Source organism: Xyrauchen texanus, chromosome 46 (genome assembly GCF_025860055.1).
Source record: "Xyrauchen texanus isolate HMW12.3.18 chromosome 46, RBS_HiC_50CHRs, whole genome shotgun sequence".
NCBI lineage: Eukaryota > Metazoa > Chordata > Actinopteri > Cypriniformes > Catostomidae > Xyrauchen > Xyrauchen texanus.
The window spans coordinates 17,512,478-17,531,950 of record NC_068321.1 but is presented as its reverse complement, the minus strand read 5'-3'; the positions used below and the strand labels follow the sequence as shown (position 1 = coordinate 17,531,950).

The 19,473-nt window shown below is 35.6% G+C and overlaps 1 protein-coding gene across 1 annotated transcript in view; it reads left to right on the top strand.

Moving 5' to 3' along the window:
• The window catches only part of kiaa1549la (KIAA1549-like a), a 74,668-nt gene extending 58,511 nt beyond the window's left edge, over window positions 1–16,157 (top strand). The window contains 10 exon segments of the mRNA XM_052120234.1: window positions 3,697–3,824; window positions 5,257–5,381; window positions 8,108–8,216; window positions 8,219–8,345; window positions 9,760–9,889; window positions 10,743–11,117; window positions 12,115–12,212; window positions 12,577–12,716; window positions 12,999–13,156; window positions 13,590–16,157. Of these exon segments, the coding sequence (XP_051976194.1) occupies window positions 3,697–3,824; window positions 5,257–5,381; window positions 8,108–8,216; window positions 8,219–8,345; window positions 9,760–9,889; window positions 10,743–11,117; window positions 12,115–12,212; window positions 12,577–12,716; window positions 12,999–13,156; window positions 13,590–13,619 (1,420 nt within the window). The 3' untranslated portion in view covers window positions 13,620–16,157.
• Window positions 16,158–19,473: the final 3,316 nt, after the last annotated feature.

The window sequence follows — 19,473 nt, the reverse complement described above, 5'->3', positions numbered from 1 at the left end:
TGTGTGTGTGTGTGTGTGTGTGTGTGTGTGTGTGTGTGTGTGTGAGCGTGTATTTATCACTTTGTGGGTACCATATGTCCCCATAAGGATAGTAAAACCTGAACTTTTTGACCTTGTGGGGACATTTTGTCGGTCCCCATGAGGAAAACAGCTTATAAATCATACTAAATTATGTTTTTTGAAAAGGTAAAAATGCAGAAAGTTTTCTGTGAGGGTTAGGATTAGGGGTAGGGTTAGGTTTAGGGGATAGAATATAAAGTTTGTACAGTATAAAAACCATTATGTCTATGGAAAGTCCCCATAAAACATGGAAACACTACGTGTGTGTGTGTGTGTGTGTGTGTGTGTGTGTGTGTGTGTGTGTGTGTGTGTGTGTGTGTGTGTGTGTGTGTGTGTGTGTGTGTGTGTGTGTGTGTGTGTGTGTGTGTGTGTGTGTGTGTGTGTGTGTGTGGTTGCAAGTCCAGCAGGGCGGGGTGTGATAAGCATGGCAGATTGTTGGCACGGATGTATGGGAGATTAGCAGATTTTCTGTAATATACATATTTTGTTGACTGTGCTTTATTAGCCCTTTTCTTGGAGAATTTTGGATTGAAGTTTTGCATTGATTTCTTATTATTTCAATTTGAAACTTAAACTTAAACTTATTTCAGTGATTAAGGATAATGGCTTGTAGCTTTTTTGTAATACTTTACAATAAAGGTCTATACTGTACCTTAACATTAATTAATTGATTAGATACATAAACAACAAAAAATATTTTTCACAGCATGTAACATTAATCTTCATTAATGTTAATTTATAAATATGTTAAATATGTTAACTATTGTGTCAACTAATATTACTGTACAACCTTATTGTAAAGAGTTTTCGCTTAAAATTTTTGTTAACGCTTTACAATAAGGTAGTATAAATTAACATTGGTTAACACAATAGTAAACAAACTAGTAATAAACTATTCTTTTGCAGCATTTATTAATTTTGGTTAATTTTCATTTCTGTAAATATACTGATAAATGTGCACATTAAAAGTGAATGCATAATAAACAAACATACAAAAAATTAACAATTGTATTTTGATAAATCAATTTTAACAAAGATTAAATGCTGGAAAAAATATATTGTTCATTGTTAGTTAATGATCCTTAATGCATTAACTTATGTTAACAAATAGAATAGAATACTATTTGTATAGAAATAAATAGACATTACTTTAAAATTTAATATTCAAATTTATTTTTCATTTATTCTGTAATTTTCAGATTTGTATTAATGTATGTTAACATTTACAATCAAGGAGGTTGCTTTGTAGATTATTTTATTTATATATATATATATATATATATATATATATATATATATATATATATATATATATATTTATTATTTGTTACATAAGCTGCCATGATGTATTATTTAATCACCTCCACCATTTCAAGAGTATGTTGACTAAAATATGGAGCACCAGCAGCTTTGTCTGAATATTCTTTGCCTTGCAAAGACATAAAAAATTAATGGAGGATATTTACTTGTTTTTTATAAGTCAGTTCATGTTATGGATGTGGTAAATGTTATTTAGCTAGCATTGCAAGAATTTAACAACCAACGTGGATCTCATGGGAATAAGGCTGTGTATATCTTGTGCTAGTCTTTATCTATGCATATTACGGTTGCTTGGTATACCGGTACTAACGAAATATCGCGATACCAAAAAAATAAAAAAGGTACGATATTATCATGTTGTTACTTTGGATACCATATTAAAGTATGCTTCCATTAGCATAATGTAATGTGAGAGTTTTGAGATTAAATCAAAGACCATATGAAAGAATAACAAAAAAGCCTCTATATGGCCAATTGGGATCATTAAACAGCAGAAGGATGTTATTTAATTAAATAATATACAGTCAAATTCGCTGCGCGCCACAGTATAGGAGGCACCTCTCTCCTGTCATCTCCTTCACACACACACAGGCACACACAAGAACACACACACAAATGCAACACACACTACTTATGCTTGATTTTTATGCAGTGTGTCCAATAGTATCCATCTGCAGAGTAACAGATCTGTGTGTTTAGTGTTTAAACAATTGTGAACTCTCTGTTGCATCTTGGATATTTCAGCTCGCATTATATCAAGCTTGCATTAAGCTTCACATACCAGAAGAACTTATGTATAAGTTTAAATATCTTTCAAAATAAAAGTCCAGCTGAAATGAAGCTCTATTTAACTGATTGCGAGAAATTGAAGACATTACGACAGAAAAAAATATTGCTACTGCGTAAAAGTGTAATATTTAAAGCAGTCGCAGTAATACTCATAGTAACAATAATATAATATGAATTGGTTACATTATTAGCATTATTATCTGTAAGCAATATCACAAAAGCGAGTGTACTGTATATCAGCATGTTGTGATTCAGCCATGGCAGCCTTTTGCCTCAGGTAATCAGATTGTTTTCATTTAATGTATTCGTTAATACTGTAAATCTCTGTTGTGCATTTTGTTTCTTTTTTTTTTACCAAAAATGTTATACATACATATTTGTTAAAAAATATTATATTTTCATTTGATTAGAGCTGTACAGTATGTATTTGATTAAACACAATTGGATCATAACATTTAATTAAAACATTTAATGTGGAATCCAGAAACATTTGAACAGAAAATGCATAATTTTAATCTATTTTGTATTTTATTTAATTTCTATCTAGTTAGCATTGATACCGAGGTACCATGGCTGCTATCATACCGAAGCCAAAAATGTGGTATATTTGGTATATATATATATATATATATATATATATATATATATATATATATATATATATATATATATATATATCCCTGCATATATTGTTAATGTTAAAAGCAAGTATCAAAATATTTTGTATATTGTACATTAACTTAGGTTTTAAAACAACAAGTTTGCATATTTTAGTGTAATACATTGCATAATGCAATATCTAGCTTATTTTAAGATAAGGTAAATGCCAAAGGTAAATCAAACATGCAATTATAACAAAGGTAGAGTTAGATTTATGTAAATATCTAGCTAATTTGATTTGCAACCGAACTGTTCACACTAAAGTTACATTGCATGTAACATATCCACATATAAAAGTGGCTCAGATTGAAATTGAAAATGTCAGTGTGACTTCAGTGTGAACAGTCAAGTTGAAATTCATTTGATTGTTTTGTCAATTTTTTTGATGTTCATATTGACATCCAAAAAAACAGATACACCTCACATCAAAGAGTAATATTAAAATGCAGTGGGAAAGTATCTAAAAATTCCATTCCTGCCTACCTTTTAAATTTCATTAAAATTCACTTATCTCCCATAAAAACACTGTTGTTGGCTTTCCTTTGCAAGCCAATCTTGATCTTGATGTGATGTGCATGCTGGCATCCTCAGTAGTAACGATGTCACTTACAACTCTCATTGGCACATGATGTGCATTCTAATATGTGGTTCATAATATATTGTCTTATTATTCCAAAGCACAATTTGTTTAAATGCAGAAAACATAATGACTGTATGCTCACCCTATGGTGGTGTCTGTTAAATGACACCATTGCAGTTTAACACTGGTTAACAGAGGCCAGAGGGCCATGCAAGGCAAATGTTAACCCTGCATTACACTGCATGCAGCAAACTCACCATTGCCTCTGTTGCCATGGCTACCCGCAGCAGTTTGCCAAGCGAGGATGTCTCTGTTTCGAGCAACGATTCTGGGAAGCTGAACACAGGCAGGAGCTCCACAGCTCGGAGAAGTATGGCACAGAAAGTACCCAAAGAAGAGCAACACACAAGAAATGGTGAGAAAGACAAAGAAATAAAAGTAGGAGAAAAAGATACCGAATATTTTACTCTATGCATTAGAATTATTACCCATTGTCCATTTGTTACCCAATAGCACAATCCATAATAATAGCATATATCCTGGTAAATGTCATTTCTGTTACTGGCTGAAACAAGTGTTAATAAATATTTAGTTCTCATAATGTTTTATGAAGGTTTTTGAAGTATGGGTGCAAAAGTCTGAATGCACATTGGATAGGATAAGTGTTAAACAAAGAAACATTATGAATATTAATATTATTAATGAATAAATATTGAACATTAATCCATTTCAGTCATGACAACTCTCAGGAAGATTTAGCATGTTGGTATGACATTGATAGGATATTGGTTTTGGCGGACTAGATCTGCTACACTGCTGCTGCAGAGCAAGTATGGAGACTTGCTACTGCTAGAACATACACAGAAATACATGTTAAGTATGTGGACATGCCGCTGAAGACATGCTGCATCAAGCATGTATGACATAATGCTGAACAATTAGACATAAATATAATCCCCACTTAGCAGATCTAGACAAGTGATGCTTGGGAGGTGGAGGGTTTCCCAAAAACTCAAGTGACACCCATTTACTTACAAACTGAGCAAATTTAAATGTTAAGCAAAGAGAGAGCACGCAAGTTGATTGGCTACCCGATTACAAATCAAAGGACCCATCAGCTTGTGCCATTCAGAGTTGCATATCTGAATTTAGTCATATTGAAGAATTATTGAAGATTCTGTACTAATCAAATAAGCAAATACATATGCGATTGTTAACACTGTACAAAATGTCAGATTTGATTGCTACCATTGAAATCCATTGGAACATTTTAAAATCATATTGATTTAAAATGGATCATTAGGTTTTGCACTACTTGTTGATTCATGCCAGCTCAAGCGCATGCTGTAATTGAAGCAAATAGGGAACATACCAAACCCGTAAAATGCAAAGATTCATGCAAATTCACATTGTTAATTCAACAAGTGTTATGCTGATAATAGAAATCGTAATGGGAAACATTTTATTCAGTTAAAACAATTCAAATTAGATGCATTTGCTGTAGTGTCCTCAGACATTTGGACCCCACTGTCCAAAACAAATCTTACTACAACAATACAATAACAGTATTCTCATATACAACTGTACTGACAGCAAGATGTGGTACAGTCCAGCAAGTAGTATTGCCAAGAGAAGCATCCAAGAAGATCCAAAATATGTATACTGTTAAACCCCTGAACCCATAAATAAGTGATTATTTCAGAATATATTCTGTATATTGCAGCAGTGGCAAATATCATACTCCGTTTTTGGTTAGGAGCCTGATGCGATCTCGGCGTACACAACCCCTTTTTGCCCTTGTATTGTAGTTTAATGTGTTTGCATTGGTCTTCTCTGTCTTATTGCAGACCATTATGACTCTTTAACTGGCTCTCTACGCCTCATCACCATTAAGCCTATGGCTGCCCCACTCAACTATTCCTATCCTGAATCATCCAATAACAGTCAAGACTCTGTCATCCTCAATGGAGAGGTAAGCTTGCTGTCCCCATGGAGATAGGGGCACCTTATAGAGCTGTTCAGCCATGACATCAATTTATAGGCAATCCCGGAAATCGAATTCACTGTGGGTTCCCTTGGATTTTCCTATGGATTTTATAATGTATCTTTTTAACTTGTGAGTAAAATAAGGTCTGTGATAAACATTACTTGATCATACGTGGATGTTTTGTTCTATAACATAAATTATACACAGTCATACCACAAATGTGAATTTTGAAGCCGCCATGTGTTTTGTATGTAATTCAATACAGCTTCAAAATTCATGTTTAATGTTTAATATATGACTGTGTATAATTTATGTTGTTGAACAAAATATCCACGTATGATCAAGTAATGTTTATCACAGACCTTATTTTACTCACAAGTTAAAAAGATACATTATAAAATCCATAGGAAACTCTCGAGGGAACCCATGGTGAATTCTCTTCTGGGTTTTTGGACTAAAAGCTGAACAGGTCTATTAAGGAAGCTTGTATTGCGTGTTATTTATTCCTATGCTGAGTGCTTGTCAACAGAAATAAACTGAGTTTCGGGCCCTGTCTTGCATTGTGTCTTAACCAGGTTTGTGGCCATAAGTTTCAAGAGACAAGTAATTTGCCTGTCCACTGTGAAAGCAGTGTGATGAGGCACAAAAACAGCCAATCATAACATATTTGATGTTTATATAGAGCATGATTTTAGACAAATGAGACTATTTGTGGACTATGCTGGAAAAATAATTTCTTAGAGGTTGCTCTTGCATTTGTGAACACATTCATTGTGTTCTCAGTTGTGTTTCAATTAAGTATCAACTTTATCTCAGATATTTCATAAAAGTATAAAGCGATAAAAATGAATGTGGATAGTATATTTCAGATAACTTGGGCTTGGGAGAATTTAATGAGAAATATTTGAGTTCATGTTGAAATCTCTGAATTTGGATTGCAGACTTTGGTGCCTGAGCAAATCTGAGCACAGTTTGAGACATTGACATCTCTTCTGAAACAATTGAGGTTTCAGGGTTCTACCCTTAGTTTGGGGTTTTTTCCCTTTGGGGCAGAGCCCTGACATGTATGTGTTTTATGTCTGTTTTAGGTCTTGTGTCTGGATTCAGCCACTTCGGTTGGATTGATTTATTTACTCTGTGGCTGAGTCCATTCACTTGTGTTGTGTCTCCTGTTATGTGAATGCACTTGGTTTTGTGTTCTCATTTCCTTGAGCATTTGTGTCTGTCTTGTCTTTATTAATACCTCACCCTCTGGTTTGCCCTGTTACCCATTTGATTATTAGTTTATGGTCTTCACCTGCCCTGCTCATTATCCCTCCTGTTGATACGCATTTCCCCACAAGCGGTAGTGACGTCACTCTGCTTACATTTAATATATAATTTGTAAAAATAAATATAATTAATGTTAACAAATTATACATCTTTTCAAAGGTCTAAGGGATCAACATTGATATCCGATCTCTGTTTCACGATAGCAGTGCTCCAGAAACAGCAATTTAGTTATTTGTGCCAGGAGTACAAATGATAACATGCAATATCAAAATGGGACTTCATACATTTGTTATGAAAACGCGATCGCCAGATGATTCCAGTTCGCCACACTTGGGTCAATTGTCCATGACACGCGTTCATTGAAAAACTCCAATTGCACTTTTTGTCCATAAAAGTGATATATCTGAGAAATATTGATATATTCTCCATTGTTTACATGAGATCTCACCTGAAAGAATTTCCCTTCGTCATCGTTCTTCAACAAACTATGCAATCTGAGCCGCATTCATGTTGTAAAACTGTATATTATCTTATATATTAGAGTCTCATAAACAAAACGATCCTGTCTCCAAAATCTATTTTAAAAAATGCAGTGTAGTTTTATTCATAATAGCCAAGCAGTGCAGTCAGATTTTGTGTCTTTTTGAAAGGTTGAGCCATAGTTTTACTCTGTACACTTCCAGCGATTTTAAAGAGAAAAAAAGCTGGCAGGAACCTCGTTTTTTGTTGGATCATCTTCAAATTTGTAACATAACTTCTTTAGACTTGTGGTTTGAGAACATTGTATTTCTGGGTTGTCTTGTTCAGCACAAAATATTTCCATCACTATAATCTTCAGCTTATACATATATTATACAACATATATTAATTCTGAAACTTGGGAAATAAAGCCCAAAGTGTCTTCTTTCAAAAGATATCACAACCGTGTCCATACTCCAAAGGGTCCAGTAAATACAACCATTTAAGTTCAGGTATGTCATTTTCATGGTTTGTGCTCAAAAAGGGGGTGCGTATCAACAGGTTATGGTCTTCACCTGCCCTTCTCGTTATCCCTCCTGATTTCTCTCCCTACTTATTCTACCTTGTGTGCTGTCTGTTGCCAGTTCGTTGTCTTTACTTTGTCTAGTCAGTCTAGTCGTGCTTTCTCTAGTCTTGTTTATTCTTCTGTTTTTTATTTTGTGTGTTTGTTTTTGCTTCTTGTTTTTATCCCCCCACCCCATTGTTTGGTTTTTATTATAATAGTTTATATTATAGTTTTCTTGTGAGAGTTTTGTTAATTTTTGTATATTATTTAAATAAATGCCTTTAGAAAAAGTCTACATTTGCTCTCCATTTAATCTCTTTGTTGTTTGGTTAGGGCAATTGGTCTAGGTTGAAATTTGAGGCCTATAACACTGCTTTGTTCAGATTATAAAATAACACTATATTTGCACACACAGGTAAACATGGGGATGAAGCAAAAGTCAGACATTGAGCATTATCGGAATAAGTTGAGGTTAAAGGCTAAAAGGAAAGGTTACGGCGATGGTCCGGTCTTTAGCAGTAGCGGAGTGGCAGCGGCCATATGTGCAGCCATCGAGACAGGCTGAAGCGAGAGAATGCTTCCCTGGATTTGGAAGATTTGCGGGGACCAAAGGAGGACAGAAAACCCTCCACTTACGTAAAGCACCGCAGGAGGTAGGTGGAGATTAAAACCATGACAGCTATTAGTCATCACACAGTATTCAGTGAGAATAAAATCAATTGCAATTTCCTATATACTGGAATGTGTTTAACCCTCCATGGACCACATTATGAAATAATAAAATTAATATACAGAATATATAGAGACCTGCAGTTTGACAATATCCCCAATTTGTTTTTTTGTTTTTATGGAGGGGGCATTTAACCTAGAAAACACAATTTATAAATGACAATGGACTATAAATGATAACAAATTTCATGACAACGGGTACTTTAAGGGGATGTTTCTGTGCCAGTGTAAAAAATGGATTGAAAATCATGTATTTTGTTTTTGTTCAGTTCTTAATTGACAATCAAATTGTATTAATGCATTAGGTAAATCAATAATAAAAGTTCATCATTCATTAACAAAAAAATAAAAAATTGGACTAAACTCTTTGTCTGTTTTATTGCTACCTGAGTAAAAAAATAAATAAATATATAAATAAACACTAATATCAATACTATTTAACTTAGCATTGACTGTGCTATGCACTACACATGGTATGTTTTCCATGATGGCCCATTTTTTAAACATTTGGAAGCCAAAATGTTAAATTATTACATATTTCATATTTTGGATAATGAGTCTAAAGAATCAAAATAGTTTAACCTGGTGGTATTTAAAATAATTCACAGGTTACCATGTTGATCTTCAACAAATGCTAGGATTGCTTGTCGTTACCTTGGTAACGAAATAATTAGATCATGTTACAGAGAATAAATCTAGAATTTAATTGAACAAAAACCGTGTGACTTTATGAAAGTGGAAAACAAATGTTTAGTGTTTTAATTACAAAACTGCCTTTGTTGTCATTTGTAAATGGCATATGGCCCTTATAGGGTTTAAGAGGTGACTGGATAGCAGCACCTGCATATCTATTAGAAAATCAGCTTCTTTTCTGTATAGATTTTGATACTGTATAATATGCATTAAAATCATGGTAATGTTAAGATTTCTTTACTATGATGAAATGTTATTCTGTCTTGGGCATGTCAGTATTTCAGTCTGTTTAAATAAAAACACTGAAAATAATTTTTATTAGTTTCCAGTACAAAAAAAATAAATAAATGTTTTTTCTTGTTTTATGCATGAATTTTACAAACCTTTGCAAGGTTTATGTTTAAAACAAGAAAGAATCAACTTGATTCAAGATAGAGTCTTATTTTCTTGAAAATGTTGACATTTTGTAAATTAATTTAGTTTTAAGGATACTTAAATATTTTGGCTGGAAAAAAAAAAGAAAATACTACTAATAAAAAAAAATCACTTTCTGCAGTGAATAAATCACAATTTAAAATGCAATATGTTGGTTCCTAATAATGACATTTTTACTCAATGATACATTTTCTAACATTCTCTCGCCAGTGACTCCCAAAGGGAACCTGCATATTGGAGCAGGCAGTCTCTGAACACCCCTAGTCCAGTGGAGACAGAGATGGACATGCTGGTCATGAGGGAGAGATCTAGAAGGGGAATCCGCAACAGCGGCTACGATGTGAGTGCTGCCAACCCTGCATCTTGGGACCCCAAAGCCTAGACGTTAAACACTGACTGTTTATGAAGTCTTCTGCTGTAGACTTGGTGTGCAGTGCATGTCAATCATAGCTCAAGGAGCTGGCAGAGAAAGATTTTTCTCTCTTTGCTTTGTAAAGACGAAGATGATTACCTTTAGCTTTGACTTTAAATCCAGCTTATGGGTTTGATAGCTTGAGATGGAGGTAGCTGGTTCTTTAATACTGACTTTTTGCTCACCTCCCCACAGAGCAATTATTTAGATTGGAAATTCAATATGGGATAATAGCCGTGAATGTGCTGAGCATTTAAATTTGCTCAGCTTTTAGCTTTCAGATTGGGGAGTTTCAACTAAGGTACTTCTGTTAAAACTTACGTGGCTAGATACTGTATATATTGAATTTACTATCACATATGCTATTTTCTGTGTACTTGCATTCAGAGACCTCATAATTAAGAGAAGTCAGACCTCTCCTTGAAAAGCCAATCACATTTGTGATAGTTGGTTTACTCTAGAATGTCCATATGCATTAACGGGACCAGTTTTTAGTGTGATTTGACAATTTATGGCACAATTGTTGTCATGTTTTATGGCTGACTTGAAATATGTTCTTGAAACAAAATCTGTCACTTTTTGAGATTTTGGTCTTTGCCTATTCAAGTAGATAGGAGGCTGTACTTGCATGCATATTGCCTAAATAGAAATGTGGTTCTAGAAGGGCGTCACGAAGATACCAAGCCACCAAATGAACTGACTTGACTTAATGGGACTTTACTTATATTACAACGTTGCATCATGTGGCATAAGCCTAATGATGTTTATGCATGCACTCCAGGGTGAGCCTGAGCCATTTGAAGAAACTGATGTGGACCACCTTCTGAATTCACTGGGTTTTGTCGGTGACCATCAGGTCAAAGGTCACTCTGACTCATCCACCCTAAGTTCCCAACCATCCATTGATGAAGTGAGGCAGCAGATGCACCTGCTCTTGGACAACGCCTTTGGACTGGCCTCTGCCGAGCCTACTCCAACCAACCACCACCACCACCACCACCACCATCACCCTCATAGTTCTTACAACCCTAGCCATAGTAGCCCCTACTTGGATGGAGTTACCAGCGCTCCTGGCACTATGAACCACCCCAACGGAGCGCTTCAGCATGGTTCCTCCTTTGGGCCGGATATGCACCAGTGTAGCCTCCCCAAACCAGTAAGTTCCATGCTTGCCTTTATCAAGCATTAAAAAATGATTGAGAAACTCAACGACTTTTAAATGGAAAAAAGGGAGAATATAAATTTTTCTTTGCATAATTTTAAATGTATTATTTACGTAAAATGAACGCATTACATGGTAACTTTTTTCTATGTGGGTTGATATTGTCGAAGATATTTGTATTATGTTCTTCCTTAGTTCCCTAATTGAAAAATAGTCACCCTATATTGTTAAAATACTATATGTTAGTAAGCACACAGTATTATAGGTGTTTGGTTTTCCATGTTAAAGGAAGAGTTCACCCAAAAATATAAATTCTCTCATTATTTATTCACCCTCATGCCATCCATAGATGTGTACGACTTTCTTTCTTCTGCTAAACACAAACAAAAATTTTTTGAAAAATGTTTTCAGCTCTGTAGGTCCATACAATGCAAGTGAATGGTGACCAGAATTTTGAAGCTCCAAAAAGCACAAAGGTAGCAAAAAGACTCCAATTGTTTAATCCATGTCTTCTGAAGAGATCCAATCAGTCTTGGATGAGAAACAGACCAAAATATAACTATTTCTAGTGCTTGATGCATGCGCAGACCGCTAGATGGCACTAGGAAGTGTAATCGAGCTTGAAATTATGGTCGCCAAGGAGACTGCTATATCAAGATTTTTTGTGAAAAATTTGTTACATTGTGGTCACCATTTACATGCATTGTATGGATATACAGAGCTGAAATATTTTTAAAAAACTCTTCGTTTATGTTCTGTAGAAGAAAGAAACATGTCTGATTGCAAATGAAAGTACTAAGATCTGATAATAACAAAACATTTTGACCCCCTCGAATTTTCATTTGGTTAATCTGGCCTTCAAAAGTAAGTAATCGAAGAGCTTAGCTTAGCAAACATTTTGCTACAAAAATACAGTATATCAGTATGCGGTAGTTATGAAGACATTTGATTGGTCATTGTGGTGAAAGGGTTGATGTGATTGGCTCTGTAGGGATTCAGGTTTACCCAGCTGCCTGATATGGGTTTGGGGTCCCCACCCCCCCTCATCCCTCCAAGAGGAGGAGCCCCACCTGGAACTTCACTAAGACGGTAAGAGAAACCTTATATATACACACTTGTATTTATATTTGGAATTATGTATTTTGTATAGTGTTACTGTTTCAAAATGTGTATACATTCAGAAACTGCCAATATGCATATCTTATAGAATTGAAGCATTACAGTGCCAGCAGTATTGAGATTAGCCTACATATACATGTATTTGTATATATGCTTTGTCGTCTGAGAAAACTGTGGCTGACATTCATTAAAAGGTGCTTTGCATTGCTGTCAGTGCTGTTGACTGCATTTAAGTGTTTTGCGGTTCTGGGGCGATGTTGGCCTGCGTTGCCCTCTGGTGGTGTGATCAAAGTATAACAAGACTTGTGATTTAATTCTTCATCTATTGTTACAGGTCGACACCAGACATGAGTCTGAAGCCTCGTGTCTCCGAGGCCTCTGAGATGATTCAGCACAATGGCACCCCCTATCTGCCAATCAGCCGAGCTCCCTTCCCCGCTGTTACTGTGGACGAGTCTATGACAAGCTACTCAGGTTAGAGTCTGCAATGTTTTTGGTAAACAGGTTTTGCAGAATGCGGAGATCTATTTTGAAGTAGAAAAATGTACCATGCTGGTCCATGTACAGTAGTTACCAGAAAGGGAAAATACCCATAACAAAATGGGTCATTATCATGTTATGACACAATTAAGCATACTTTTTAAAGCTTTAATGATACAATTATATACATATACATATATATATATATATACATTTAATGGAACATGTATTAAGTGCTTTGGTGTCATTACAAAGCACATTTCCAACTGTTTGCAGGAAACCCAATGACAGCAGTATATGCCATATCTGCCAACCGCCCTGGCTACTCTGACTACTTTGTCCTGTCTCCACCGTCCTCCTACCGGAGTCCCTCTTGGATGTCATACCCTCCAGAGCCAGAAGACCTTCCACGTCAGTGGAATGACACGGTAAAGGCAAGCTCTGTGTCTCTGTACAGTTCTCTATAAGCCTAAAGTTTGCCAACATGTGGTATTAAATTGTCACCTTAAGCCCAAAGTATACTTCGGTTTTGTCGCGAACGCTTAGCATCTGCGGACAGTCAAAAGCTAGCCTCTCAAAGTATACTTCATTTGACTGTGCTTGCATAGACAGGCCGTGGATGTTAGCGCACTACGACTGCTATGAGTTATTGTACTATTTCTCTTCAGGAGGTTTGACCCATAAAGATGTCATTGTATTCCTTAAGACTTGCAGAAATGCAGGACTGAATTATACTTTGGCCTTTAGGATATTTCCTTCACATCTGGTTACAGTCCTCAAAGCATGAACAGTGAGCATTTATTCATTTGGATTGTCTTTGCTGTGTTATCTAAAGTTTTCTTTTCTTTCTTTCAAAATATCTCACAGAACCAGTGTCATCTGGAAACCATCTGCTGAATTGGATTCATTTCTGATGTTGACCAGACACTGAAATTTAGGATATTTTAGAGTTTTATATTGTTACCTAATTCCACATGCCACATATGGATTTATCAATTATCTGAGAAATGCTACTCATTTAATTATGATTACATTTTATGGGTATTATCGGGTCATGGTTTAAATTAGAATGGAAGTCTATATACAGTCGTGCCTAAAAGTATCTGGATAACTTAAAGCCATACGTAAAAATATATGAATTACATTGTATTATAAACTAAATATCAAACCAAGTGGCATCTGCAAACAAATTATGCTAGACCTTTTTTCAAAACTAACTATATTTAGTTGCATTTAACTAATGGGAAACTTTTTCTGGATGTATGAAGTCAGTTCTCCTCAAGTCCACACAGGTGTCCAAACAGAGTAAATACAGGTGTAGTTCATCACACTACCTATGGACATGTTTCAGTAACGTTTACAAACCAGAAAGTGTCCAAATAATATTTGTCTTAATTTTGAACTGTAAATCTGTTGATTTTATTGGTTTAATTTTCTGTGTTTAATGCAATAACATTCATACATTTATACATTGGGATTAAGTGTCCAAATGCTTTTTGGGTCCACTGTATTATTCAAGTTAGAAAACTTGGCCTTATACCGTAGGCAATATGTTAATTAGATGCTGCATTATTAGGCTTTTATGCTTTCAGGGTGTGTACCACCAAAAAGAATAGTTGCCTACTCTAAAATGACTGATACAGCAGCCCTAACCCACCCAGACCTGTAATCCATAACCTCACCGGCCAGCCTCGGCAGGATGCAGCACCCATTATTAATTAACGTCCCCAATGGTAAATCACAACCTGTCCTTGAAGCAAGCAACCATGTTGAGCAAACAGCAGGTTGTCTTACTGGCCAAAACTGTGTTTTTCTTAAAGCTTTTTCAAATTATGAAACAGTGTTGTATGTTGTACAGGTGTTTTATGTGATTTAAACACCAAGTTACTAATAATATAAAACTAAAACATGATTTTTTTCCCCCATCTTGGGCAATCTTAGCTTCATAAATGCGAATCTGTCTTTTGCTCTCATTCGTGCATTTTTATAGAAAAGGTTATCGCAGGTGATTCTTCTTGTGCACTCCGTATGGCTTACATAAAAATGACGACAATGAATGGTGTAAAATAAATGTACAATATGGTATCTACTGTAGTCACAATATGTTCAAGCAAAAATAGTATACGCTTTTTCTTTCTCTCAGAAATGCAATCGTTTATGCTGTTTTAAAGTGTTTCACAATGCACAGCCATTCATGAAAGGCATGAATCATGTTTTGAGAGTTTAGGTATGATGTGGGAAGATAGCCATAATGGTTTAGTTAACAAACCCAGATGCCAAAATGAGGGCTAAACTTTGAGAGGGATTCATATTTTCAGTAGCCTTTTTGTAAGTGTAAAGAGTAACTAAAATGTGTTTCTATTTTATTGCCTTATTAATAAAAGGCACCAAAATATAAATATTTATATCAGATCTAGATAAAATGTTTAAATGTACAGCATACACCAAAATTGACTTGAAATCAGATTTAGAGTACATTACACAATGATCAAATTAAATCCAATTAAAGTTTTAGCATAATATGACTCAAATTTGAATTTGCATCCAAGTACAGTGTTACAGATGTAACATTTGGCATGTGTTCTAAAGAGAATGATTCTAATGCATGTAGTCTGGACATATGAATCATAAGGGCTTTGTATGTGAAGGAAGACCCATATTTGTTGGGGCAGTTATAGAAAGGATTTCTATTGTAAAATAAAACAAAAGCGACAACACGGCAGACGTATCCCATAGACGCTATCTGTCAATGTACAACCATTTTTGTTAAGGCACACTTGCAGAATGACTGCATTGGAATATATTAAATGTCACAATGACATAATCAGATTATGAAAATTGTTAAAGCATACATAAGGTGTTGTGTAAATTATTATAAATGCCACAAATGTTTGATTTTTGTTGAATTGAAGAATGGTGTCCTTTCTGTTTAACTATGTTGCTGCGGGGGATGTGCAAATATCTTAACTATCACTTAATTGTTCCTTTTTAAAGTTTTTTTCTTTTAATATTTTTATATTAATTGAATGACCCTTTTTGGCCAACAACTGAGGACATTCTTCTAAAATGGATACCAGTGTAAAATATTATGCTTCAAATGTGGGGGGGGAAGAAGGAAAAAAAACAAACAAACAAAAAAAGCCTTGTTGTGAAATTATGTGAAAACATTGTGTTAATATTCATTATGTGTTCATCATCATTACAAATAAGATGTTGAGATTTTTCCTACTTATACAACACTAAACAACTTGCCAGATGTCTTGTACATTTCCCTTCATTACTGTAAAAACAATATTTGTTTTAAAAATTCGACCTGTCTTTTCTTTCCTTATTATTTTCCTAAGCATAGTGTACAGTAATAATAACCATCATTATAATCTTGGTTTAACACTTTGAAAGACTCATTTATGTGGGTTATACTGAATCAATTCTAATAAAAACTAAGATTTGATCATTTAAAAGTGGTTGATATTGTTCCATATTACATGTTTGATATTCGATTCATTCTAGTGAATCGTTTCGTCTTTAAACGACCATCACCCTCATGTGTAGCATTGGAAAGTTTGCTTCATTCAAGTGAATCACTTCGCTTGGACAATTCAGGTAAATGAACAGATTAAAAAGACAGACAGCATTTTAGGCCTTTTTTTATTGAAATGTTGGACCTGTGTGATATCATAAGTAATCAATTATTGATCTTATCATGTGATAAGAAGTCATTGTAATATGAAAACTTTAAGTTGCAGAACTTTTTTTTTTATTGAAACTAAGCTAGTTGAAGTTGGTGCAACAATTCCTGCATAACTATGTTTAGCTTTTCACACCCCGTCCACTAGAGGGCAGCTCAAGACCTTCATTTTAAGTCCTTCACTCCAGCAAAAACTTCCTGGCATTGATGGAACTGTTTTTTTTTTTTTTGTCACTTTGTAAAATTCAATATGCCCCCTAACTCTGCTTTAAAACACATTTTGTAGAGATCTTTACTATAGCCTTGCATTCTATTTGGCCATCACTTTAGATATTTATGTGTCATCTCTTGCTTCTATCCTCTTCCCCTGAGGGGATTCATTCACTCGCATCCTCTACCTGCCAAGGTGTCTTTCATAGGCCTGACTTGAGGACTGGCCAAGGGGGGATGTCAGTATGTTTGAGCCAAGCCTCCTTCATGCTGCAGAATGCTGCCTGGGGTAAAAGTGCCCTGTCTACTTCAATCTTGTCTCTGTCCCATTATCTCTAACAGCATAGCCATTCAAAGCCACATGAGTCACATCCATCACTGCAGGGGATGAGGCCCCTGTCTCTCTTTAATATCTGCCTGGATTTAAAGCACTAATCAAAGTTCACCTGACACTGTAGGTAAAGCTACATAGAGTAAATGGATATTTTGTCATAATACAAGCCAAATGGCTTCCTTTATGCAAGATTACAGGCCACAAAATGTGGCAGTCATTTAATTTAATGGCCACAAAACAGCCCTGAGGAATCACTCTTACTCAGTTTGCTCAAATTAATTAGAGACTACATTGTGTGAAATATTGGTGGTTTGAGCTGGTCTAGGTGGTCTTTCAGCCTGGCCCAAGATGGACTTCAATTGGTTTTGCTGGCCGGTCAGCTGGTCACCCAGTCTAACCAGCTGACAGCTGCACCAAAACACTCTAAAAACAGTGATCCAGAGCAGCCTGACCATCTTAGGCTCTTTTAAGATTTTTTTGATGAGAATATGGTCAAAATAACACAAACTTGCTTGTTTTGGGCCAAGAAATCTGAGATAAGGTGTCTGTTCCAAAACCTAGAGAGCTTCCTCGATGGGAAGGCTCTTCCAAAACATAGGTATCTTCACTATGCTGCCTCCAATTAGTCAAAGTAATTTTGGACTAATTTTAAGGTAGCATCATTTGTTTCCCAGAATGTACTGTGATGAGCTCGTGGAAAAATATATTCAAGATGGCCATGCTGGTCCACCAGCTAGACCAGCACCAAACCAGAACTAACCAGCATGGGAATTGCATGCTGGTTAAGCTGGTCTTTGTAGCAAAGATGTTTGGCCCCAAAGCTTGGCTGGCTTTTGATTGTGACTCTACCCACGGACAGACAGAGCAGCAGCTTTTCATTAGGGCTGTATACAAATCTTGCACTGTTGTCAAGGATGTAAATAAGTGTTTGGAGCCCTTTCTGACTTGCTAGCTCAGCTCATGCGGACTGCCTGGGAGGCCTGGTGTAATAAGAGATGTTTAATCACCTCTTTTAGTAATTTATGTGCAGTCACTGAAAGGCAAACAAATGGGAATTGCACAACACTCAGCAAATGATCAGAGTGGAGGGTATCATCCACTCTGAGGATTTACATCTCCACCAGGAGAGAAACAAATGCAGCTTAAGTGAACTAAATATGGCTAAAGCTAAAGTGATTCTAAATTAATAAAGATATAATGTGGATGGAAACATGCATTTTTTAAAATGGGGAGAAAAATGACTAAATTTGGGTACCCGAGGCATCGCATGGCTCTTGGATTAGAGTGGGAATGTATGTAGGGGAATCAGTAGTAGTAACATCCTAAAATGTTTATATTTTAAAATATGCCAGGAGCATAATTGCATATTTATATCAAGCGCCTTCATTTTGCCTCACCCTATTTTGCTGCACCACAGAATCTCTTTACATTGGCTAAAAACCACACCGCCAAATGCTTGTTGTGTGTTGTGGTCCCTGTGGTATATCGGAGCGCTTTTGAATATTTACTAATTGAACTATTTTGGAGGCTTATCTATTTGCTTCAAAATCTACTACCTCAGGACATGTACAATATGCTTATTTTTGTAGAAACCCACAGATTGATTTTCTTGGAGGGAGGGGGGGTTGCAACTCCCCACAAGCTGCTAAGGGATATGCAAATGTGAAATGTATTTAGTTTTTGAAGAGCCTATGACTAAATTGGGCAACCTTAAAAGAACCTAAGGAAGTGCTTCATTGCCATATCCAAAATCTACCCTCGAATATTTGGAAAACTGTGCTTTAAGAGCTGTTGAAAGCGATTTCTGCACAACTTCGGCATCAAAATATATAATTCATTTTTTTACTTTTTCCAAACAGGTTTCCCAAAAACTCACCCCACCCAGGTTGTCAGGTTGTATGACATTTAAATGCTGCCAACTTTGTTTTGCACTCAGCCGCCAGCTACCATTCAGGTGATTGGGAAAGCTACGGATATTTCTCTTCGGGTTACAAGGTACAGTATTACACCACCTTGCTCTTTGCAGAGCCTATGGATGTCACAGAGACAAGTGTTATCCCTCAGGAAACATATTTCAGTGATAGATGACAGGTACTTTTGACATTTTATTCTTGGTATTAAAACTGCTCACAGATGCCATTTCTGTGCATCCATGGGGTCATTCTTCGCTACCAAATCAATTGTTTTTCCGTAGCTCACCATTTACCGTTCACCTAAAAAAGTTAGGTGCAGTGCCACAAATAGATTATAACATAGATGTCTCGCGACACATTTTAAAGCTGAAATATGTGACTTTTTCCATGTTAAAATACTTCTGTTCCAGTTTAATATGCAGAGACAATTTTAAATAAGCCATAACTAGGTTAATTGTCTCGAAAACTGAAAACACTGTTTCTGTGGCATTATAAAAATGAGTGTGTTTGTTTTGAGCAAGCCTGCTTAGACCCCACCCAACAATGTTACTCAATCAATGGCGTCAGCTGGGGTTGGACTATCTGACTTTTTGAACATCTGAAGAC